At 42.9% G+C, this 24,260-nt stretch overlaps 3 protein-coding genes and 1 pseudogene across 3 annotated transcripts; all 4 read right to left on the bottom strand.

The window, feature by feature from the left end:
- Positions 1 to 1,268: 1,268 nt before the first annotated feature.
- On the bottom strand, positions 1,269 to 2,259 carry LOC143140644 (free fatty acid receptor 3-like; annotated as a pseudogene).
- Positions 2,260 to 6,924: 4,665 nt separating this feature from the next.
- LOC143140641 (free fatty acid receptor 3) lies at positions 6,925 to 8,076 on the bottom strand. The gene has a single exon (XM_076301677.1). The coding sequence runs from the start codon at positions 8,074 to 8,076 to the stop codon at positions 6,925 to 6,927; it is 1,152 nt and encodes a 383-aa protein (XP_076157792.1).
- Positions 8,077 to 10,045: 1,969 nt separating this feature from the next.
- tekt2 (tektin 2 (testicular)) lies at positions 10,046 to 16,190 on the bottom strand. Its single transcript, XM_076301676.1, has 9 exons — positions 16,035 to 16,190; positions 15,612 to 15,737; positions 14,762 to 14,967; positions 14,340 to 14,483; positions 13,697 to 13,811; positions 12,621 to 12,728; positions 12,026 to 12,169; positions 10,967 to 11,046; positions 10,046 to 10,244 (listed from the first exon to the last, which is right to left on the bottom strand). The coding sequence occupies exons 1-9, from the start codon at positions 16,188 to 16,190 to the stop codon at positions 10,046 to 10,048; spliced, it is 1,278 nt and encodes a 425-aa protein (XP_076157791.1).
- Positions 16,191 to 19,971: 3,781 nt separating this feature from the next.
- Positions 19,972 to 24,010, bottom strand: olah (oleoyl-ACP hydrolase). Its single transcript, XM_076300907.1, has 7 exons — positions 23,813 to 24,010; positions 23,522 to 23,649; positions 23,183 to 23,321; positions 22,874 to 22,973; positions 22,239 to 22,408; positions 22,006 to 22,088; positions 19,972 to 21,273 (listed from the first exon to the last, which is right to left on the bottom strand). Exons 1-7 carry the CDS (start codon positions 23,836 to 23,838, stop codon positions 21,131 to 21,133), a joined length of 789 nt encoding a protein of 262 aa, XP_076157022.1. The 5' UTR covers positions 23,839 to 24,010; the 3' UTR covers positions 19,972 to 21,130.
- Positions 24,011 to 24,260: the final 250 nt, after the last annotated feature.

Genomic DNA, 24,260 nt, shown 5'->3' with positions numbered 1-24,260 from the left:
CACATTTTTCACCTTAATATAACAGGGCAATTCCATGGAAAATTATGTTTTTTGTAACATCCATAACACCAATTAAATGTGATGGTATGGTATGATGAATGATTACATGAAATTTGAGGATTCGCTATTTTTGGCTGAAGAATGTACATGAGAAAAAATGCACAAAAAATGAATGTTATCATTCACATCATACAAATGCCAAGGCATTACACTGGCGTTATGGATGTGACAAAAAGTCAATTTTCCGTGGAATTGCCCACCAGCTCTGAAGTCATTTTGATGGTAAAGTAACCTGTAGTGGTGAGAATGGCAAGACTTCACAGTCGTACTCAGGGGTGTAGTGGATGGGAGGTGGGTACACTCTTTGTTTTTGAACACATCTCTGTGTCCAGATAGGGACAACACATTCGTTTTAAGAGTGTAAACTATGAATTCTGTGACCATGCGGTGTCAGATTTTCTTTTAAAAATCCATTCAGAACATGTTTGATGATGGTGAAGGTTATTGTCCAATGTTTATAACAATACCAGTGGTATTAAAAGATTCCTAGTGTTGATGAGTGTAAATGTGTGAATGTGGATAAAGTGTTATTTTTTAATGTTAAAAGTTGCAAAAAACTTTTTTGAGAGGTGGATAAACTCTAATAAGAGGTGGATAAACTGCATATACAGTACATGCGTTTATTCTCCACTACAGCCCTTCCTACCCCATACGGCCTTGCAACTTTACTCTTCCCCGACCCCGAGTATCACAAATTGCTTAACGCCAATTGTGCAATAGCCTACAATTTGTATGAAATCGTGTAATACTTGTCAGTTGAGATAATCTTTGCCGGTTTGCAAACCCACATATACTGTGTCCAGTAGGAAGGTTGCCAGTCATGAGTAGTATTTACAACAGTAAATACAAATACTTAGCAGCTGTAGGGGGAACCCTTTTGGGGGATCCCGTTAAAGCCTGTTGATGATGCACACTACAATGTCAAATTAGTGCTCCTAGTGGTACTTTAGCCTGTCTAATGCATCAGGACTTCATTCATCATTCTACATTTGTTTTGTCCAGGAACAATTTAACCCTTAAAGGTGTAGGTTTTTGAACATTCTAAGTTCCCCAACAGTTGAAGGTTCTAAAATTCTATGTTGAATTCAATGAACCCAGATATTCTTTAGAACGTTCATTTTCCAACATTCCCGTCACACCGGTGTGACGGTACTCCTTTAATTAAGGGTTGGGTCCTAAAATTCCAAGTCAACTTGCAATGTCAATATTCAGGTATTTGGGGCGGGGGGGTTGGTCTCTTTGTATATGTCACGTCTAGCAGGAACCATGGGGGGAGCAGGACTGAGGTTGTGGGAAGCGGAGAATGTGCAGTTTCTTCATCAGGCCTGGCAGGCAGCAACTTATGGCCTCACGTACCGTAGAGGAGGAGAAGTAGAAGATCATGGGGTCCAAGCAACCGTTGAGCGTAGTGAACATGAGTGCCAGGTCTCTCCAACCTTCACTCTTACCGTGCGCGTAGCCCACCACGTGGGAGATGTTGTAGGGCGCAAAGCAGAGGGTAAACACCAGGAGGGTGACCACTGCCAGTCCCACGGCCCTCAGACGACGCTCGCGGGTAACATTGCGCAGCTGGGACAGGATGCAGATTAAATTAATGTAGCAGAAGCAGCAGATGAGGAACGGGGCGAGGAAGAGCACCAGGAATATTTCAAAGCGCCAAAAAATTATAATCTCCTGCTGGTTGTGCTTGTATTCGTTACACTTGTGTCGAGGCACCTGAGGGGCGACAGTGCTGGCGTTGTCAGTGGTTCCATTGTCTGGGTGTGGCAGCAGAATGGAGGTGATGGTCATGTTGATAGCGGTCACCAGCCAGCAGAGGATGGCAGCTATCACAGCGTAGCGAGGCCTGCGCCACACCGAGTACTGAAAGGGGAACGCCACGGCCAGGTAGCGCTCCACAGCCACCGCCGTCAGGAAGAGCGTGCTGGTGTAGATGCAGGAGAAGAAGATAAAGCTGGAGACCGGGCACAGGACGTACGGCATGTTCCACTCCATGTCGTCTGCGGCCTCTTTCATCTTCAGGGGCAGGATGGTGAGGAAGACGAGGTCAGAGATTGAGAGGTTAAGCAGGAGGACGTCCATGGGGGTTGGCTCGTGACGTAGCTTGATGCAGAAGGTGCGGAATGCCAGGATGTTGGCAGGGAACCCCAGTATGAAGGTGAGGATGTAAACAGACAGCAGGAGATGGCTTACTGTCATGGTGGTGGTGTTTGGGTTCACAACAGCCTCTGGATGTAAATCTAAAAGCCAATGGTACTGTTTAAAATCTTGAAAAGCCAGACTGCATCAAGGCAAGTAGAATTATTGTTAATAATACAAATGTATTATTGTGGGTGTGTATGTGTGCGTGTGTGTGTGTGTGTGTGTGTGTTATGAGGGGTTCAATTGATTTGTGAGGATGAGGAACCCATGTCTAATGAGGTCAGAGCCTGAGACCAGTCTGCAGTCTGAACAGAATTCATTTTGGCATTGTTTTTTTTAAATAGTCAAGATCTTCCCTGAAAAAGAGACATTGCCTGGATGGCAGCATATGTTGCTCAAAACCTGTATACATCATTCAGAATTGATTGTGCCTTGCCAGATGTGCAACTTGCCCATGCCCATGCTGTAGGCACTAATGCACCTTCACACCATCATAAATGTTGGGATAGGCCCTCTCCTCTTTAGCCCAGATGAGACAATGATTTCCAAAAATAATTGCAAATTTGAATTGGTCTAACCACAGGGCATTTTTCCACTGTACCAAAATAAGATGATGGTATTTCTGTGTCACCTAAATACAATTGGCTGTTACATACATTTTACACTAGCATTTGTGAATTGCATATCAAACTGTGCTCATAGACAATGGTCATCAGAGGTTTACTGTACCTGAGCCCATATAATGATTTTCATTACAGAAACAGGTCTGGTTTTATTGCTGTATCATCTGAGGTCCAAAAGACCGCGGTCATCCAATATTGCTTTTCAGCTCTGTCCCTTGTTTGCAAATATTCCTCATTTGGTTTTCTGTATCAGTACACACATTTTCCACCATTTTCTTGGCCCCGTCCCAACTATTTTTGAAACGTGTTGCTGGTATCAAATTCAAAATGATTTGTTGTCTGCAACCTTTTTGCACCTAAATATGAGTTTACGAGATTTGCAGATTATCATATTCTGTTTTTATTTACATTTACACAATTGACACACAGCATCCCAACTTTTTCTGATTTGGGGTTGTACTTCATCCAGGTAGTTGTGGAACTGTATTGTTTATTATTATTATTATTGGGAATTTAATGTTATGCCATGTGCTTTTAATCCAGTTAAATTTCCCTAACTAATTATACTACATATTATATACAGTGTACAGTATATGATTTACTGCACAGTAGCCTATGAAAAAAACAGAACCTCCCAAATCCAGATATAAATTTGGGGAACAAAAAAAGACCTACCTTCAGATGCAGGTGCAGATCCTGGTCCACCAAGGTCCCCTTCTTTCTGAGGGTACACCACTCCTGGCACTGATATGAGTGCTTTAATCCCATCCCACAGCAAACAGAGCCTGCATGTCAGTGCCTGACTTTGTAGGAAATTTAATAACGTCCTGTCGTATCTGAGGCCCTCCAAACAAGGTTACTCGGCAACGCTATGATACTCACAGCCCTTTAGGTAAATCATCACAACCTGTAGACAGCTCAGTAGACAGCTAATCCAGAAACACATTTGGAAGTCATTTCCAGGCTGGTGCCAAGAATTGCTACTGACTGTTGTTTTACAGTTTACACTGACCTCCTTCCCCTTGTACTGTATGTTGTTTTATATATAGATAGATAGATAGATAGATAGATAGATAGATACTTTATTGATCCCCAAGAGGAAATTCAAGAAACGTGTTATCACGTGTCCATATGGGAGCCATTTTGTGTTCCATACAGAGGCATGATGATGACACGACAGGCGGGAGAAGTCATCCCAAGTCAAACCCAGGTTTCCCCCACAATGGCAATTAACCTACATCCTAACCTTGTTGTTATTGAAGCCAGGCTTGTTGCTATGGTATCTGGATGCAACTCATTCATTCTGACCTCCCCATTGGAAAGCACACCCATGTGCATTCATGACATCATGACTCTGGCTTGAAGGAAGGGATGCTTTTGGGGGCGGCCTACTGGTTAGCACTTCGGACCTGTTACCGGAGGGTTGCCGGTTCGAACCCCGGCCAGTAGGCACGGCTGAAGTGCCCTTGAGCAAGGCACCTAACCCCTCACTGCTCCCCGAGCGCCGCTGTTGATGCAGGCAGCTCACTGCGCCGGGATTAGTGTGCTTCACCTCACTGTGTGTACACTGTGTGCTGTGTGTGTTTCACTAATTCACAGATTGGGATAAATGCAGAGACCAAATTTCCCTCACGGGATCAAAAGAGTATATATAGTTATACTTATATATACATTCACATGTTGTCACCTACTGTACACCACTACACTTCTTCCATCCGAGAGTGCCCCACACAGTTGTCCTTGTGCGCCTGCCCCCATATTTGACCCCAGTACTGTATGTGCATGTAATTGCAAATATTTAATCAACCATCGCAAAACATCAGGTACAGATGAAGACATCATTCAATCAAATCGAATTGGGACCAGGGAGCTGTGCTGCACGTGATGGCAGCATCCTGACCATATTGGGGTCTGAGTGCCCATGAGGTTATTTCCCGATTCCACCCTCATCTCTCTCTCACATTCACATCCTGTCAAATAAAGGCAAAAAGCCCTAGCCTGGGAGAACCCAGATGAACCTTTGGCAAATTTGAATTGCTCTTCAGGTCCGTCTGTCAAAGAGGCCATTCACTCCCGTTTCCAATGTTCCTAAAAGCCAGGCACCAATCACAGCCGTTGAGGTGAGCTTAACATGATGACATCATGGAAGCAGTTTTGGAAAAAACTAGTTTGTTGAGATGTTTTTTTTTCCGTTGCTCTGCGTATGTCATCTCATCCATTGCTCCAATTGGTTTTAGGTCTATCCAATTGCGTCCAGAGGCATTTTGATCGGCGTTCGTTGGTGACGCCCCTTGGAATTGGTTAGGTGAATGAACCATGTCCAGACCCAATTTCAATTCAGATAAGGTCTGGTGCTAACCAGATCTAAAAAAGCCCCAAAATAAACTCTAAAACACCATAAAATTCACATAAGATGATTCACAGTGGCCACTAGAGGCTCTGATAGACAAATTTACTGTAAAGAAGTCAAAAAATAATAATTCACATTACCCATTTGGCTTTTATTGACAGTCATACTGTTGCTAGAATATTTGGTTTAGGAAGGCTTTTAGGGGATTTCTTCTACAACACAGGCCTAGGATTTCGGGACAAAGCTAACACAGCTGAATATTGTAATGGTGGTCATATCCAAATACAGTATTGGATTTACAAATATGGACTCATTCATGTTTAAGTTTTTGACATTCAGATGTTTTTCTGTAGGTTATACAAGTTGCATCAGAACTATTTTACATAAAATACCTATGTTAACTCTTACAGTATTAGGTTGGAGATATTGCCTCGTGTAATAATTTGTGGAAAACTTTTACCATTAAAATATTTCAGTCAAAATGCAAAGTATTCATCCATCTCAGAGTGACCTCGTTTCAAATGAAAAAACTGTATAGATGAGTGAAATTGATGTCTCAAATTTGTTTTTGTTTTTTTGTTTTGTTTTTTCAAATAGGTTTGGCACTTAGATGGTTAACAGCTCTGAAAGCAAAATATGACACACATATCAGCAATAAAACTGTCATTTGATGTAATTTAAGACTCTCTTAAATTCTGACATCCACATCACTGAAACTTCCGCTAAAGTCATGTGCATGTGAGGAGCCTGAGCATACAATGAGCAAAGTGACTCATCAGAGAAGCATACAGACAGTGACGACAGTGGACTCCACGACTTTATGTTGGAGAACGTAAATCTACAGCGTGAAATAAATCAGAAGAGGACAGACAGCACGCCTACAAACTTGCACAAAGAAAGGAATTGTCGTTAGTAAGAAAGTTCCAATTGAACAGTGTCTTGTTTTTTTTAGAAAGAATACACTTACTATTACATGTACACTTAGAAAGAAGACATTTACTATTTTTCCCACTTTGTCATGCAAAAAGTGCATCATTTATTTACTTGCCTTTGTTTATAACATGTTCTCCTGTGACAGCCATCCTTTGAAGAGAGCTTCGCATGCCTCAACAGTGCATCAGGGCCATTGAGTTAGATGTTACTGTATCATGGTCAGTGAGAGCTCAGTCTTCAGTTGGTACATCATGAAAGTGTGACGATTTCCATGTTCCTCCACCACCTCTTCAGCCAGAGCTGTAGACAAGACCACCTTTATCGAGCCCTAAGACAAGTCCAAGACCAGGACTAGTCGAGACCAAGTCAAGACCGAGTCAAAAGATGATCGAGTCCAAGACAAGACCGAAGCAAAAGTTGTTTGAGTCCAAGTCAAGACCAAGTCCAAAATGAGAGATACAGAGTCAAGGCTAAAAAGAAAAGTTCCCTATACCAGTTACTTACCTATGTACATTTTTTCTGAACTTTTTACACTATCAGGTTATACTTTTTCAGGTAAGAGATGAGTTCTGTAATGTCAATGCACAGCCATTACAGATGGATTTTGAATAAATTAAACATTTACAGGTGGTCAGATATATATATATATATATATATATATTATTATTTTTTTAAGCCTGTGCTGGACTCAGTCAAGACCGATATTTGGCGAGACCAATAGCTGAGACCAAGACAAGTCCGAGTCCAAATACCAGTGAGTCCAAGACAAGTCTGAGACCATAAAAAACGTCTTGAGTCCAGACTAAGCCTTTATTGCTATATGTTATTATTCTTAATCCCTTTCCTTAGCTTCCCTTCGGTCAATTTCTCCTCCATTGGTCCACTTACCAGATGCTTGTTCATGAGCCTCCCTGGTGGCTTCTCTGGGCTGGTAAGGTCAGGTGGTTGTGAAACTGGGGGTGTGGGCCTCTGTGCCACTGTCTGAGACCCACTCATCTGCCTCACAGCTGTGGGTGGCCCTGTTGGGTGGGCGCTCGCTTGGCTGGATCTCTGTCGTGTCCCCCCCCCACCACCACCTCCGCCTCCGCCGTCTCTCAGACAGGCACAGAGGCCCCGGGGCCCGGTGGTCGAGAGCATCAGCATCACCATGGGCTCCAGGAAGACGTTGCACGAGCTGGTCAGCATGGCCTCTCGGCGCCAGCTCACGCTCTGGTTCAGCGCGTAGCCCACCACGTGCGATGCGTTGTAGGGCGCGTAGCACACCACGAACACGGCCAGCGTGGAGCAGGCGATGGCCAGCACGCGGCGCTTGCCGCCGGCCGGCAGCTTCGAGCGACCCACCAGCGCCACGCAGCGCAGCGTGCAGAACGCCGTGATCAGCAGTGGCAGCAGGAAGAGCAACAGCGCCATCTCCAGGCGAAGCGGAAGCAGCAGCTCCAGCTGCGTCTCGGTGAAGTTCTCGAAGCACGCCAGGCCGCTTCCCCTGCTGCTGTTGCCGTCGCTCACCGGCGACACGAAGTAGCCGCCTTGCTCCACGACCAGCCCCAGGCTCAGGTGCAGCAGCACCAGCGACCACAAGATGGCGCTGATCACGCAGGAGAGGCGGGCGCGTCGGTGCAGCTTGTAGGTGATGGGGAAGGCGATGCTCAGGTACCGGCCCACCGTCACCGCCGTGAGGAAGAGGCAGCTGCCGTAGATGGACGAGAAGAGGAAGAAGCTGTAGATTGGGCAGATGGCCGCAGGCAGCGCCCACCCCTGAAGCACCGTCTCCAGCGCCTTGACCGGCATCCAGACCACCAGTGCCAGGTTGGCCATGCACAGGTTGAGCGCGTAGACCACGCTGGGCGTGGCGCCGTGCTTGCGGGCCTTCTGCACGTACACGAACAGCACCAGCAGGTTGGAGGGGAGGCCCAGTACGAAGGTGAAGGAGTAGACACCCAGTGAGACGAAGTCCTCCGCGGCCACCATGCTGCCCTTCTGCGGTCAGACAGACACACAAGTCCCGGTCTTATCTACCCACTGGCGGCAGCTGTTGGTCGCTCTTCAGAACTGGACGCACAGGTAGGTCTCCTTGCATGTGAATCCCAGGGTAAGTCATTGTGATTTTGGCGGCACAAAACAGGTACTTGTCCCAGGTCCAAACTCCCACCGACCTCAACAGGTGCAAACTCCCCAGGACTAGCAGCAGCAGCACTGATGAGAGTCTACTAAAGAGTGCACCAAAGGGAAGGGGACTGAAAGAGAGAGAGGGAGAGAGAGAGAGTTCCGCTGCATGTGTTTACTTCGATGCACCAGACTGTCAGAATCAAAGTGGTAGGGCAGTGACAGTAAAGTGGGTATGGGCGTGATCAGGTGTGTGTTTGTGTGTCAGTGTGTGTGTGTGAGAGAGTTGGGAGGGAGGGTGAGAGAGAGAGAGAGAGAGAGAGAGAGTTGCCATGTGATTCAGTAAATGTGTGGAATGGTTTACACTGAGGGGCACGGCTTGACGCAATAGCCCGGGATGATGATGGCCGCTCGGGCGCACGTAATCGACTGAGATGGCATTTATCTGGCATGGCGGCTGGAGGAGGACTGGACAGAGTGGGGGCTGGGAGCATGAAGCCGTTTAGTGAAATGATTCAGAATAATTGGGGGTTTAAGGAAGAGATGAGGAACTGGCCCTGGTGTGTTTAGGCCATAAAGCCATAAAGAGCTTTGGTGGATAATCGCAACCTAGGTGCTGCGTGTTAAGGCAAGGGGCACTGGCACAAGAGAGGATGCATTACATGTGTAAACAATTAAAAAGTCTTAAACGTGTGTGTGTGTGTGTGTGTGTCTGTGTGTGTCTATTCCAGTTTAGGAAGGTTAGGTGTGTTTGGGGAAACTCTGTCATACTGTAAATACACAGGTACAAGGCGGGTGAGCTTCCGAGTGAAGTCAAATTACAGACAAAAAAAAAAACCATGAAAGAGAATAAGACAGTGAAAAGAGACACATTGTGGAAAGAAAGAAAATGTAAATGAAACAGGAAACAAATGGATGTAATACTAAGGGTACGTCAGTATTTTTACATGTAAACATTGTCATAAAAAAACGATTAACAATCTTTGCAAGCTCAGGGATCAAATAAACTGGACAGCTAATCGATCCACATCTTTGTGTGCAGAGATAACCACTCAGAAAAACAACTCCATTTAGCTCCAACACGCGGCCTTCAGTGCAGTTCACCCATTGTGAAAATAAGTCCACGACCATGCAGCCCTGATAAGGCCTAAGTGGTACCATTTTGATTTCATGACCCTTAAATTATTACAGTATCATAATCTCCACTACACCACACAGTATAGGACTGTCAAAAACATTTACAAACCACAAAAGCACGTCCCCATCCTTCTGCTTCTTGCTTTATTTTCAAGATAATGCCCGACACAAACAAACACATTAGAGACATTAAGGCCAGGGGGAAGGCAGTAAAAAGTTTATTAGCGATCCGAGCGTAAGAGTGAGTGTGTGTTTTTGTCAATTCTTTGCCTATGTGTGTGTTAATGTGTGTGTGTGTTTGTGTGTGTGTGTGTGCCGAATAAGGTTTGATACAATTTGCACCAGACGCCTTTCTTCCACTGACCAACTTAAATAGTTAACACGCATACCACATCAATAGCCCTATTAAACTCACAAAAGCGCAAGAGCACTGAGACAAGAGGCACTGAAGAGCACTTGACCAGTGTGACCACACAACCACACAAATTGTAACTGCACAGCACATACTATGGTCGCTATCAACATGGACACTATCAACATGGAAAACAGGATACAGAGGCTTGTGAACTTGTGACATGATTGTATTGACATCTAGGATTACTCTTATATTGCTTTGTGTGCTAGACACCAGCTTTAGTCACCAGATTTCATCAAGGGCTAGGGAGGGGAATTATGAGGTGAATTAGGGAACTGGACGTTAGGCCTTGGTGACGGCATGCCTTCCGCTGGAGTTGGTGAGGGGAACGACGGTCCCAGAGGACCGGTGGTCAGGCTTGGCTGCGGCAATGCGCTTTCGGACCTCCTGGCACCTCTGCATCAGGGCCACGGCCTCGTCCTTGCGGGACAGGTCCTCCTGCATGCACGCCTCGTGCTGCTGCAAGGCCTGTAGCGAGTGTCTGCATGGAGAATCAACACACGCGCACGCGCACACACACACACACACACATGCGCACAAACACACACACACGCACACACACACACACACGCACACACAGACACACACAGCAACAAGCGTAAAAGATCCATTAGGCTCCATAACTAACTGAAGGGTTGCCGGTTTGATCCCTGATCAGTAGAAAAAATGTGGGCAGGGGAAGTGGTTGAGCACTGCTCTCCCATGCCCACATCCACGGCTGAAGTGCCCTTGAGCAAGGCACCTAAACCCTCACTGCTCCCCGAGCGCTGCTGTAGCAAGGCAGCTCACTGCTCTGGCTTAGTGTGTGCTTCACCTCACTGTGTGTTCACTGTGTGCTCTGTGTGTTCACTAATTCACAGATTGGATAAGTGAAGAGACCAAATTCCTTGTATACGCAAGTGTACTTGGCCTATAAACCTGATTTACATTTACAGCTCTGCAAATATTGCTATTGATATCATTATATTATTACTATTATGCTTAATGTAGGTTTTTAAACTGTTAATTTGAATGATTGTCATATTCATATTCTGTAGGTCGCTTTGGACAAGAGCATCTGCAAAATACTATATCTATATAATTATATATGAACAATGAAAATAATGAGTTTTCACATTACGAAAACCCATAAAGACTTTAGTTCAGCCCAGTGATCCCCTCTCTTCCTCCCTCCACTGGGGCGATGGGACGGGCGGAACTCACCGAGCCTGGCCCAGCTTCTGGTGCAGAGTCTGGACGGTCACCTCCAGCTGCTTCAGCTCCTCCACCAGCCCGAACTGAACCTGTGGCACACAAGTATTTTTATCTCTATTTTGTATGGACCCGTTCAATCTGTTCCTAGAGGGTTTCCGGTTGAACAGATACTTTGAAATTGAAATGAATCGGACTTAAGTGTACTGCATATTGCTTTGATTGAGTGCAGTTGGTTCAGTTTTGTGTGTTATTCACATGAAACCATGTCACTATAAAGCAGCTATGTGTAGTTTTTTTTTAGTTTAAAACACTCAAAAATGACCTAGAAACAGCAACAGAACGTACAGAAACAACTGTTCAGATGTAAAACCCTCTAAATCCGTCTGACCACTTTTCTTTTAAACGACCAGTTTTTTTCAGGCTCCTATAGATTTTTCCTTACAAATCGACATTTCAGACCAGGAAAAGAGTGGTATTTAGCGGGTTTTGAAGCAAAATTATTTGATTAATGTATACTATGTGTGGAGAGCATGCTCTCACCATTGTTATCTCATTTTTGATGGCGGTGGCATTTAGAGGCTTTTGCATCTGAACTCTTCAACTATTGTGGCATAATGTCATAAAACACGTATGCGCTGTGCAGCCCAGATATCTGCTAAACTGCAAGCAAACTAGCCAACGCTGGGCCTGTTTCTCTCGTAATACCACTTTGTACATTGTGTTGTCCTGTATGAAATATAATGGCAGTTATATGGAGTCAATGGAAGTGTGTCGTAGTGATTGTAATAGTGCTTTCAAGACAACACATGGACCCTTTCACAAGGACACCTATACATCTTTATGTCTGTCGACATCAACTGAATATGTTTCAATTGAGACCTAGTTCAACTTTGCGTGCTGTGTGAGGTTGCTCAATGTGCACTGCACTTCAGTGCACTGCAGACCTTGTGCCTTCAGCAACAGCTGTGTTAGAAGCACTTAGGCTATGGTTCCATACTCTGCCATTGCACACGTCACGTACAAAGCTAATGTTTAGCAAGCTACCAAAATAAATAGCTAGCAGGCTACCTCGTCCCAGCAGAGGTCCACTCCAGGTCTCTTGAACCTGTTCTCCAGACGTGTGTGTGTCAGTTTCAGGAAGCTCTGTTTGGCGTGCAGGTCTGTCTCCAGCCCACGGATATCCTTCTCAAGGTCTTGGATCTCGTCCTGGGTCTGGGAGAGGTGTAAAGAAAGAGAATGCTTCAAGCCTGGCACTAAAGATACTGTACCAACCAAGCGCTGACACATTCTCAAAGCATGACATGGCAACGCAAGCATAAGCGCAGACACCAAAGCAAATCAGATAGATAGATAGATAGATAGATAGATAGATACTTTATTGATCCTCAAGGGGAAATTCAAGGGTCTCAGTAGCATACAGACATAACACACAACATGCACTTACAACAGAAATGGTAAACATTAGTATAAGTATAAACATATAACTAAACTCCACTGTACAATAAAGACAGTAGCCCAGATATCAGGCAACAACAATAAAACTCTAAGAAGAGTATAAAGGAACAGACGAGTAGGAGAGCAAAGGGGGCAAAAAGAAGGAGAGAAAAGTAGCACACGAGACATAAAGGGCAAGAAGGAGACAAGAGGGATGCATGTTGCTCACCGTCCTCAACTGCCACTTAAGCTCATCCCTGGACTGCAGCAGGTGATGTTTGCGCTTGCGGAGGGCAAACTCCAGAGCCATCTCCTGGGCTCCCATGTCATTCTGCACCTGAGCACCCAAGATGCTCAGTTTATTTTTACACTCCGATTCCTACTCTACTCTTCTCCCACACAGCTGTGTATGGTCATTTGGTCATATGGACATTTGCTTGTTTATAGAGCAGATGAAATCTATTTCTAAATGCTTCCTTAAGCGCATTCATGTTATCTACGGTTTAATAGTTTGAAATTATAGGAACATGCCAACTGTTTGGGAAATTAGCTAATTTACCATCCACCCCAGAGTTAGGTAAGAGGATACATCAGAGACTTTCTAATGAGGAGACACAGCACTCAAAAAATGCTACATAGAAATGCATGGGGCTAGTTTGCAACGCCAATATGGCAGTTGTCTACACATATCACACCCCTTCCGCGGCAAAACGTCGACATGTGAATACATTGAGCCAATCATGTGCTGTGTGGTGAATACATTGAGCCAATAATGTGGTGTGTTGTGAAGAGATCGTGCCAATCATGTGTTGTGATCTCGCTGCTGGAGCAAGATTGGTGTCGTGAAGCCTTACGCACGCGCATTTCTGCCAAAATAGAAGCCCGATGAGTGCCCAAAAATCTTTGCAATATGGCCGCCGAGTGGAGGGACTTGCGGACTTTGGATACATGCCCTTCTCTGTATGTGTGCAATAACCCTGTTTGACACCATTAGCCTAGCTTTGCATAATTCAGTGGAAGTAGAATACACCAGGTAGCCAATAGGGGTTAGGTATTCTCTTATCTCACTCTGGGGTTGATGGCAAATAAGCTAATTTCTCAAAAAGGCTGGTGTGTGGTGAGCGTTCTGGCGCATAATGGCTGCCACATGGTGGGTGCTACACATGGTGGTGACTAGTGAGGTTCCCCCTTCACTATGAAAGGCTTTGAGTGTCTAGAAAAATGCTACAGAAATGCAATGTGTTGTTGTTGTTGTTCTTGTAAGGTAGAGGTAAAGAGCTAATTTTCCCCGGCTGCTTTTCCTACCTGGGCCCGGGTGACGCTCATGTTCTCTCTCAAGGCCAGCGAGGCCTGCATCTCCTCCTTAGCTTTTGCTATGTTGTAAATGCTGAACTTCTCCCACTGCTGGGGAGTGCTGGTACTGCATTGGACCCAGAATAAAAAAAAAAAAGGATGTTCACTCTGAAGTAGGCAGCATTAAATAATGGTGGTATGAATACAGACAAAAACAACCATAGTCAAAATGATCTGTGTGCAAACAGTCCAGTTGTGATTGAATATTTAACAACTGACTAATAGGCTAACTTCTTGTGCAAATGGAAAGCTCTTAAGCCAGCTCATTTATTTCCGGTGGAGCGTCAGCTGCATCTTCTGTTATATTCTGCTCCTTACATCTTCACTCCGACACTGAATATTTTGTTTGCCCAATAATAACAATTTTGACACGCGCATAAATCCTTCTACATTTGTAACGTGCTAACTCACTAGGTGCAACTCCCAACCGGGTCCGTGACACCGGAAACAAATGATCTGGCTAAAGAGCCTTCCATGCATAAACTGAATTGCATAAACTTATCCACATGTATAAACCGAATGTTCCACATGCAGGAGAGCACAGGGTGTTCCAAGACATAAGAAATGGATTTCACTGGCTCTGGGTGAGGTCTACCTGGCAGGTATCCTCAGGGGTTTGGGCTTCAGGGAGATCTGTGGTGAGGTCACTGTGAGGGACAGACAGGACATGTCCACATCCAGGGCATCTCTCTTGTTCTGGAGGTCAGAGTTCACCTCATGCCACGCTTCCTGTAACAAGCTAAGAAGCACAATGGACCACAGCTGAAAACGGCACCTGACATTGCTTTGGTAACCTCATAAGATGTATTTAAAAATCAGTGTAAGTAGTGACACAATAGACACCCTGAGAAAGACATCTTTTTGTTAAAACATTGGTATATTAAATACTAATTGGAACTCAACTTGGAGCGCAGTTCTTTCTTTCAAGTTCTAACCCTATATGCATTTGACTACATAATACGTTGCAACCACTGACACAACCCTTCCTTTTTCCTCTGACCCTCCCCCCTGTCTTACCACAGTTGTTCAAAAGACTGATCGATGCGCTGCTGCAATGTGCGCTGGCAGTTGTCAATCAACTCCACGTCTTTCTTCAGCTCGGCCTCCACTGGGTCACTGACCAGCTCCCCCCCACGCCTGCCCTCCCACAGCGCCAGGCACTCAATGGTGACCTCCAGAGGCAGCGCTGTGGCTGCCAAGGCGAGCTCCGTCTCCTCTTTAGACTGGAACAGCGTTAGATAGATAGATAGATAGATAGATAGATAGATATTATTGATCCCCAAGGGGAATTTTTGTTTTTTTTAAAACATTAACCACCATAACTACAGCATTCTAGCCTAGAAATCTAGACGCGCCCCTAACGGCAGCCAGGGCTAGTCTAGCAACTCTCCGTTGGCTTGTGAGCTCCAGAAATCGAAACTTAATCAGGCATTGAAATCGTGTATAGAGTCGTTTGTTGGGCTTAACATAATGATTGATGGCAGAGTTGCAACGGTTTGGCTTGAATTCCCTGCTACTTGAAAACAAATATCCTATTGCGTCCTATTGCGTGCAGAGGGAATTTGAAAGACAACTGATTATCCCGCCCCTCGGACTGAGCACTGCGAACGGTGAGTGCCCAGACCCTACATTTTAAGCCTTTAACAGCATTCTAAAAGGCTGGCAAATTTCTATTCACTTTCTACAGTCTTTCTATCTGAAAAAAATAAATAATAGATGGCTTTTTAGGTGACTTGCATGGGTTGCATTAATAAAAGGTGGTTTATTAGATGGATTATTGGGTGGTTGAACTAGGCATCTTCCATATGCTGAATGTACTGAGCTCTGCTCATAACTTCCCACATACAGTAATTCTTTCTCAAATCACCTGAGTCAAGGCGTCCATCTCTTTGTCGACATCCTGAGCACAATGTTCCAGTTTGCTCTTCCAGTGGTTGATGTCCTGAATCCTGTCAGCCAGTCTGCGACTACTGTCACTCTCATCCCATTTGGTCTGAACAGAAAAGACAGAGCATAGCCATACAGAGAGGCAGGCATTATATTACTCTTGAATTTCCCCTAGGGATCAATAAAGTATCTATCTATCTATCTATCTATCTATCTATCTATCTATTACGAAGAATAATTAGACGTAATTTCCCTTATAACACAAATAATAATAGGTACTATAAACCTGGTGTGTGAGTTAGTTATTTCAGCACATGCAAAACATACACCAAGATTAAATAACCAATCTTGGGTCCATTCACACTAGCACGAGAATTACTACTACATGGCCAACCCCTCTTACTTTAGTGGTGGTCTCATTGCGCAGAACCAGTCCCTCCTGGCGGACATCGTGGGACACCTGGCGCTGGTACTCGGCGGTCTGGGACAGCTGCTTGTTCCTTGCCTCCCAGTCGGACACATTGTGGCGCAGGCCTGGCTTGGCACTCAGTGTGGCCATTTTGCACACCCGCCTGGTGATTTCACAACATGCACCCACATCTATACACATTCAATAAGATACCTCACAACATTTTTCAAATTATATAGGCCTATCAAGGAAATGTATGATAATGGTATTTGGCAGATGTCTTTTGTCTAATGCTGTAATAAACCAGACTGAAATATCTTGCCTAAAATATTTGAATAAATAGGCCTACTCTTTCTTTTAGCTCTACAGAACTATTTGAAGAATGTGTGATAGAAGATTGTGTCATTTTTGTAGCTTTTAAGTTTAGAGCATTTATTGTAGGCTATAGCAAGACTCATTCATTGTTACAAAGGTAACTTACGAGGCAGACTGATATGAGATAGGCCTACTATGCAGCCTGTTTCAACTTCTTTCTGAGAAATAAGCTTAACTTTTATAGTCTTTTTCAAGTTTACAAACAGACGTTTGATCGAAACAGTAGTCTACAGGGTCAGCGGTCGACACTACCTAGGTTTTTTTTAAATAACGGTGAACAAACTTGATTTATACAATGTTATTTAACCAGTATTTAATCAGAACCCAAGGTCTCAGGACCACATTATGACCACAGTCTATGGTTATGATAGCCTATGTTATGTTAGACCTAGAACATAACTGTTATAACGATTAAGTTATCAACATGTGGAAGTGAAGTGCCTGTTAGCGATGTTGGAAACGGGTGTTAGAACGATTGTGTTCCTGTTTATAAGTCCAACTTACCCACCTGGAATTCTAAAGGCAACTGTCCGTCCGCCTCGCCGCTAGTTTGTTATAACCGAGACGCTAGATGTATCCATACCAGTGCTCGGTCGCCAGGTAACACACAGACCAACATGTCAAGCCATCTACTTAATAATTGAAGTGCCATGGCAACGGCCTCCTAAAACGTCAAGCAACTGTAGTTTTATAGAATGGTGCCACCAAACGTTTACATTGATTCATTTAGTGTTGTTTTTCGAGGTAGCCTATTGGTCTAGGCCAGAGGTCGGTTTCACAAAGCTATTTTAGACCAATCTGCTGTAAGGCCAAACTAATTGTTCTCATACTATAGCAGGGTTGCCAACTCTCACACATCTGAGATTAGGCTATTTCACCCTTAGGATTCTGTGAATTTAAGAAATGTGTGGTCTAGCATATGGTTGTGGTACTCAGTTGTTGCTGTTAATAGTAGTAAGTTTATTCCTTTGTTTGCACACAATTCAGGTTTTGTTTTCATTCCCTTTGTTTTGTGTTGCAGGCCGTGGGGTATGGACTGTGAAATGAACACCTTCCATAATAAGGCCTAGTAGTCCGAGGCTCATGCATACTGGCCATTCATTTTGTCCACATTTGCCTGTTTAGGCTACTGAAAGCTTGCGGACACGATACGTTTGAAACAGACAAATCTAGTTTTGTAGGAAAAGTGAGCATAACTCTGGCTTCAGCAAAAGACAAACATGTTCTGCTTAGGTAGATGGAGATGAGTGATTAGATATGGTTACTTGGGCGGCCATGTTTTTAAATTTTGAAAACTTCAACCAGAATTAATTGTACGACCCAAGATAGTCAAGAACTAAACTGCTTTGTGCAGTAGATTAATTTAGATTAGTCCGGCAGCCATGGGGTCAGACCTGGTTTTGTCGGTTAAAGTTTTTTTTTTTGCAGAATCTTGTAGAGCAGGGGTATCTCTTTAAGATTTAGGAGGGTGCCCAGTGATATCCCTTGGGCAATTTTGTATATTAACCCTTTCTTGTTCAATGTATTGAATACAAGGTAAGACACTACAGGTGAATAGGGTAAAAAAAATAACTAGCAGATATCACTATGAAACTTCCCCATTGATTACTTACATTAATATGGAAAAAGATGTATTACAAGTTATCTGAAATTTAATGTTTGAATATGCAAATTAGGCACAATCTAATTAAATATGTGCTGATTTGCATAAAGTTTAAAAAGAAAAAATCTGAACATTAGATGAAGCCGGGTTCAAAATTACTTTTTTCATTGTGTTTACATATTAGATGAAAAGTCTTTTACACAGGAAATTTGTATTACAAGTTTTCTGTAATTTAATGTTTAAATATGAAAAAGCCCAATGTGCCAAAATCATGAAATAGGATATAGCCTACCTCTAATTTCAAGATGAGTAGGCATACTCATATTAAATGCAAATCAACTCAATTAAAATGTACTAAAATGCAATGTTCTGTGTGATACTTTTTCAGACAGTACGTTCAAATTTGGACAATTTAACCCTTTACTAAGTGAATTAATGAATTTCTATATTTCAGATAATGCCAGTCAGGAAGCCATGGGGTCAGACCATAGACTGTATATAGAACTTTCTATATATACAGTCTATGGGTCAGACCTGTTTTTGTGGGTTATTTATTTATTCATTTTTGCTTAGACTTGTTGACTTGGGGTGGCTCTTTAATATTTAGTAGGGTGCCCAGTGTGATATCCCTTGGGCAATGTCCTACATTAACCATTAAAGCCATATGTGCCGAAATCATGAAGAAAAAAAAATAGAAGAAGAAAAGCAAATAATCAACTCAAATAGAATGTACTAAAATACAGTTTGCAGTGTGATAGTTATTCAGACAATACTTCATGCATTCAAATTGGGAAAATGTAACCCTTTTCTATGTCAAATAATGAATTTATAATTTCAGATATTGCCTGTAATAATTCTGAATATGTACACTTTTCCTAGTATTAGTTCTGATAATTGCCCAGTTCTGGCTCATCCTACCCTAAAACATGCAGAGAATATTGTGCAAGGCACCATTAACCTGGCAACTGCATCTGTTAGAGCTACAAGGTTTTTCACTCTTGCAGCCACATCTGATCATCTCCAAAATGTAGTTTGGTGCAAGTTTGACATTTTCTGGTAGACTGGTTGGGCTTAGTAACGAATCAATGAATCTTTCTTCAAATGGCAGTTGAATTTCCAACTGAAGTATTCCTTCGCTTCAGGCTCCATATACTTCAATAGCCTACTTAAAAATGAATATTCTCTTTTTGAATGACGAGTTTAGGCTCTGAGCATAGACTACTTCTGCAATAAAGAATAAAAATAAATGTATATTTTATACATATTAGAACAGTAGAACAGACACCCTGTAGAAATCAGCTAAAAGAGGGCAGTTTAGGCTAACAGTAATCATTTACATAGCATACATGCAGTAAGTCCTTCCACTCAGCAGCCATATTGTAGCACTTTTTGGGCACTTATCGGGCATCTATTTCGGCGTGCGCAAGACTTCACAACACCAACCTTGCTCCAGCAGTGAGATCACAACACATGAAAGGGGTCGGATATGTGTAGACAACTGCCATATTGGCGTTACAAACTAACCCCATGCATTTCTATGGAGGATTTTTTGAGTGTGATGACTCCTCATTAGAAAGTCTCTGGTAAACCTCCATCCACACCTAAGAGACGTGCTATTGAGAGATGCTAGCACGTAGCACCCGTGGATTAGTTTCCTCTCCCACTCTGAGAATGAAATCGGCACTTCAGAAGCACCTACATACACCAAACCTTCCAGTCTTATACCTAACTATATTTGGAAGGCTTCTACAGAGGGGTTTGTTGATATGTTATTCCTAGCCTTTTTATATTACATTTTATTCCTAAAAACATGGCGAAAATGTATTTTTTTAAAAGGCCATTGGCAGTATTTTCTGATTTAAGGAATAAATAAAAGAGATATCTAAAATTCCCTGTGTAAAATACTTTTCATCTAATATGTCAACACAATGAAAAAGTAATTTTTAACCTGGCATCATCCAATGTTCCGATTTAGTTTATTTTTAGTTTATGCAAATCAGCACATATTTAATTAGATTATGCTTAATTTGCATATTTAAACTTTATATTACAGATAACTTGTAATACATTTCTTTTCCATATTAATGTAGGTAATCAACTGGGAAAGTTTCATAGTGATATCTGCTAGTTATTTTTTACCTGTGGTGCCTCGCCTTATATTCAACACATTGGACAAGAAAGGCTTAATATAGAGAATTGCCCAAGGGATATCACCGGGCACCCTCTCTAATCTTATTGAGTTACCCCTTGACAGCAAGAAACAGCAAAAACTTTAACCGACAAAACCAGGTTCACCTAAATTATGGCATTTGGCTGCCGGACTAGATGTCTATCTGAAGTCTGACTATCTACTATTTCTAAGCCATAGAGTCAAGCACAGTCTATCTTTATGAAACTACCGGTAACCCCTGGAGTAAGCCACTGTTACTTTTCCAATCCTTTTCCTCATAGACCCAGGCTATACAAACAAACATAATATCACACTAAAACAAACAAAATATAAGACTGTCATATTATAAATATTAGTACACTTAATCTCTGGAATCACAGTGCTGACAGAAAGAAAGGTTCACAGGCCAAATGGTTAGTGTTCCCAGACTTCTAATCATTTGCTGTATTTTGGCGCTCCCTACAGGTCACAGGACATGCTAAATGTAATTATATTCTGTGGACATGGCCACAAAGCCATTTCACAGACAAATTATATAAACAGAAATGTGTTGCCTCTGGTGTTAGTGTGCCATTCCCACACAGTTCGGTCTAAGCCCAGTCCAAGAATGCCACAACAATTCAAAGATGATTTGGTTAGAAGCTTTGGGATTCTACAAACACATTATTATTTTGATATAAATGAAATTAAAATGCATAGTGAACACTACATAGGCATTAATCTTATGTACATTAAATACTCTCAGAGAGATCTGTGGGGTGTGCGTGTCAGAACAATCGAGAGTTCCTTTTAAGTGCCCACTGCCATCCACTCCACAGGCTCACCCTTTACTCCCCTATACAGGAAAAATTGACATGTCATGTGATTTTAAGGGAATTATTATTTTCTCAGGTAAAAGCAAGGTGCTATAGTGGGCCATAGGTCCGGATCAACATGCTCCAGTCACAGGTAGTCCATCTCTGCTGTCTCCAGGTGTCTGGTGACAGTGTCCAGTATAATCTTCTCATTCGCTGCCTCCCTCAGATAGAAGTGGGCCCCAGGCAGCATCTGGATGCTGAAGTCTCCACTTGTCATGTCGTTCCAGGCTACGGGAGGGATTAAAAGGACAATTAAAGGAGAATTCCGGTGTGATTTTGACCTAAAGTGTTTTGAAACATGATACCGAGTGTGAACGTATGTCTCATAGCCCATCTCGGCTTGTCCCCTGCACTCCGAAATCTGGCGCTAGTTAGCCGATGCTACCAACAAGGCGGTCAATGGTGGTGCCTCGGCATCGGCATAGCCATGCAAATAAATCACTGTTTTACACCATTTACGAGGCTCAATGTATCTCCACACTTCATTGGTAGACTTCCGAGGGCCCTGACATTTAAAAAGAGACATTGAGAACTTTGAAAAAGCACTGGTAGTTTACTTACAAGACGATTTATACAGACAGTATCTTCACGAAGTTTAGCGTTTGCAGCCATCTTGAATTTAGTCACGATAAGTCGAGCAACGAGTAAGAATGAACAGGTATGATAAGGGATCAGATTCCAAAAATAATTCTGTGGAAATGCATGGATTACAGTTTCTTCCAGTAGCAGCAACTGGAATCCATGCATTTCCACGGAATTATTTTTGGAATCTGATCCCTTATCATACCTGTTCATTCTTACTCGTCGGGTGAGAAGGGTGGGTTATGACTCGTATGATGCGTGTGTGACCCGTGCCTCAACATTAAACTTATTACAGCCTCCATATGTCATGTAAACACATAATATGACTGCATTGTGTGCCATGGCAACACCGGGGGGGGGGGGGGTTGTCATACTGACCTTTGAGGTCATGTGGAATGTCTTGTGTTCCATCGAAGCAGAAGACTGGGCAGGAGAGGAAGGGAGTCTCTGGCCGTGGACACCTGGAAAATATCAGCATCATAAAGCTCAGTCAGTGGAGAGGTATGGTTTGCACAAAACACACAACCTGATGCCACAATTCACTTACATCTGTTTGTAATGTCACTTCATGAAAGCAAATCCATCACTTGTTTCCTTCCACTACAACTTACCTGTAGTTCTCAACTACATGAAGGTCTGCCTTCAGTGGAGGAAGGAATAACTTCATGGCATCTGGATTGGCTAATAGCTCTGGGGGCGTGCCCCCAATGGTACGCATCCAGTGTAGGAACTCTTCATCTGACAGACTGCTCCTGGAGGGGGCACTGAGACGGGTCTCAGACTGGGGGAGGGGAAGTAGGTTAAGTACCCAGGAAAAGACGACATGTCACGTTGGTATGTCTTCATGGGTACTCAAAAAACAATGGTAGCTGGTGTTCAGTGAAAAACTATCATGTAGACTCACTAGACTATTTCAATATATAATGTATCCTCCAAGTAGTATAAAGTGTACACGTTTTATGGTTTCTATAGTTCAGTGACTGTTGTAACTAAGGTTTTGCAATATTCATATTTCCATTTCATCTTTAAGCAGATATGCTAACCCACTGACAGCCAAATAATTAAGGTGCACAGTTGGAATGGCTAAGAAAAATACATTTTATAATGTATAATTCAGTCACAACTAATGAATCAGATCATTTGAACTTGTTGTATGACATAATCTTAATACTGTATGTTATTCTGCAAATAAATATATGGTCTTTGACCAATGTTATTAGACAACAATCTACTGCTCTTTACTCACATATGGAGCAGAGGCCCCGGAGAGGAAGACATGGATCGGTTCAATCCCGTGTACTCTTTTCAGTGACTCAGCGAAGGCAAAGCATGACATGGCACCAAAGCTGACAAGGAACAAACAGCCGATGTCATGTTCTACATTCATTTTGAAATGAATTTTAAATTTCAAGACAGTAAATTCAGTAAACTGTCTGCAAAGATAAGAGGAAACATTTGGTTTTATAGCTTTCCACTAGTACGGAAAGAGTCACACATCAGATGTGCAATACACATGTTTCTTTCTTAGCGTCTTTATTACCATGTAATGACTCACCTGTGCCCAAATAGGGCAAACGGCTTCTCCCTAAGGACAGGCAACAATACAGTGACGACCTCCTCCACCACCTGTTGCATGCTCTGATGGAAGGGCTCCTTGACACGAGACTCCCTCCCAGGTAAACGTACAGCATACACTATATCGAATACATTTTACTGTCAGTAATCTATCCTGTAGATTAACGTCGGTTTAGAATAAATCATACTTTCACAATCACTGGTGACAGGCATTCCACAACATTTCCTTATAGTGGGCCTATTTTTGAAATGACAGAACTTTAATTTAATCATAGGGCCATCGATGATGATTATGGGGTTCAAAAACATCACTCCAAACCTTCAATCGAGCTCATAATGTTCCCCCATCGCGCATAGGGGAGCGAGCCACCCCCAGCCCAGGGAAAACATATGAGTCTAGCCACAGCGTCTGGCTTCTTGCGGAAACAGTTGATTACTTTATCCATACTGTTAAAAACATAACAAAAAAATTTCATTATTCACAATGCATGGCCAAAAAGAACACTTGCATGACTAAGGCCATCTATTTGATTTGAGTATATCTATAAAATTGCATGGCATAAGTTTTCACCATGGGCCATGGTACAGAGTTCACATGGATCACAATTACCTTGAATTCTGGGACGTTTCATTCATTCAGCTCGTACAGTTCCTTTACTTTCCCAGTTTAGCCCGACAAAACAAAACCAGTAAACAGAAGCTGTTTTTGATGTCAGTACTGATTGAAGTGTGGTTACTGTTCTGCTTAATTTCACTACCAGATCACTTCTTCTTCACAAAATTCACTAACAGAAACGTTCCGGGTGTTTCGTTCTTCTGCAGATTTATGCATTGTGCCGACTTAAACCAATAAATGCCATATAGCGCCACCTGGCACCAACAGAGGTATGTGTTCATGCATGCTTATGTGTTATGTGGTATGTGTTCATGCATATATTCCAGCCCAGATACAATTAAAATGATTTCCAATCAAAACGCAATTCTTCATAATTTAGTGGAAATGTTGAACTATTATTTTGGACTACTTAATTCAATCTTGTTGGCTTTATATTAAAAGT

Source organism: Alosa pseudoharengus, unplaced genomic scaffold (genome assembly GCF_046254945.1).
Source record: "Alosa pseudoharengus isolate Yale_2024_CS ecotype anadromous, Long Island Sound unplaced genomic scaffold, YU_APseudo_1.1 YU_APseudo_1.1_scf_23, whole genome shotgun sequence".
NCBI lineage: Eukaryota > Metazoa > Chordata > Actinopteri > Clupeiformes > Clupeidae > Alosa > Alosa pseudoharengus.
Note: the sequence above shows the minus strand (reverse complement) of the source record. Positions and strands in the feature narration are given on the sequence as shown.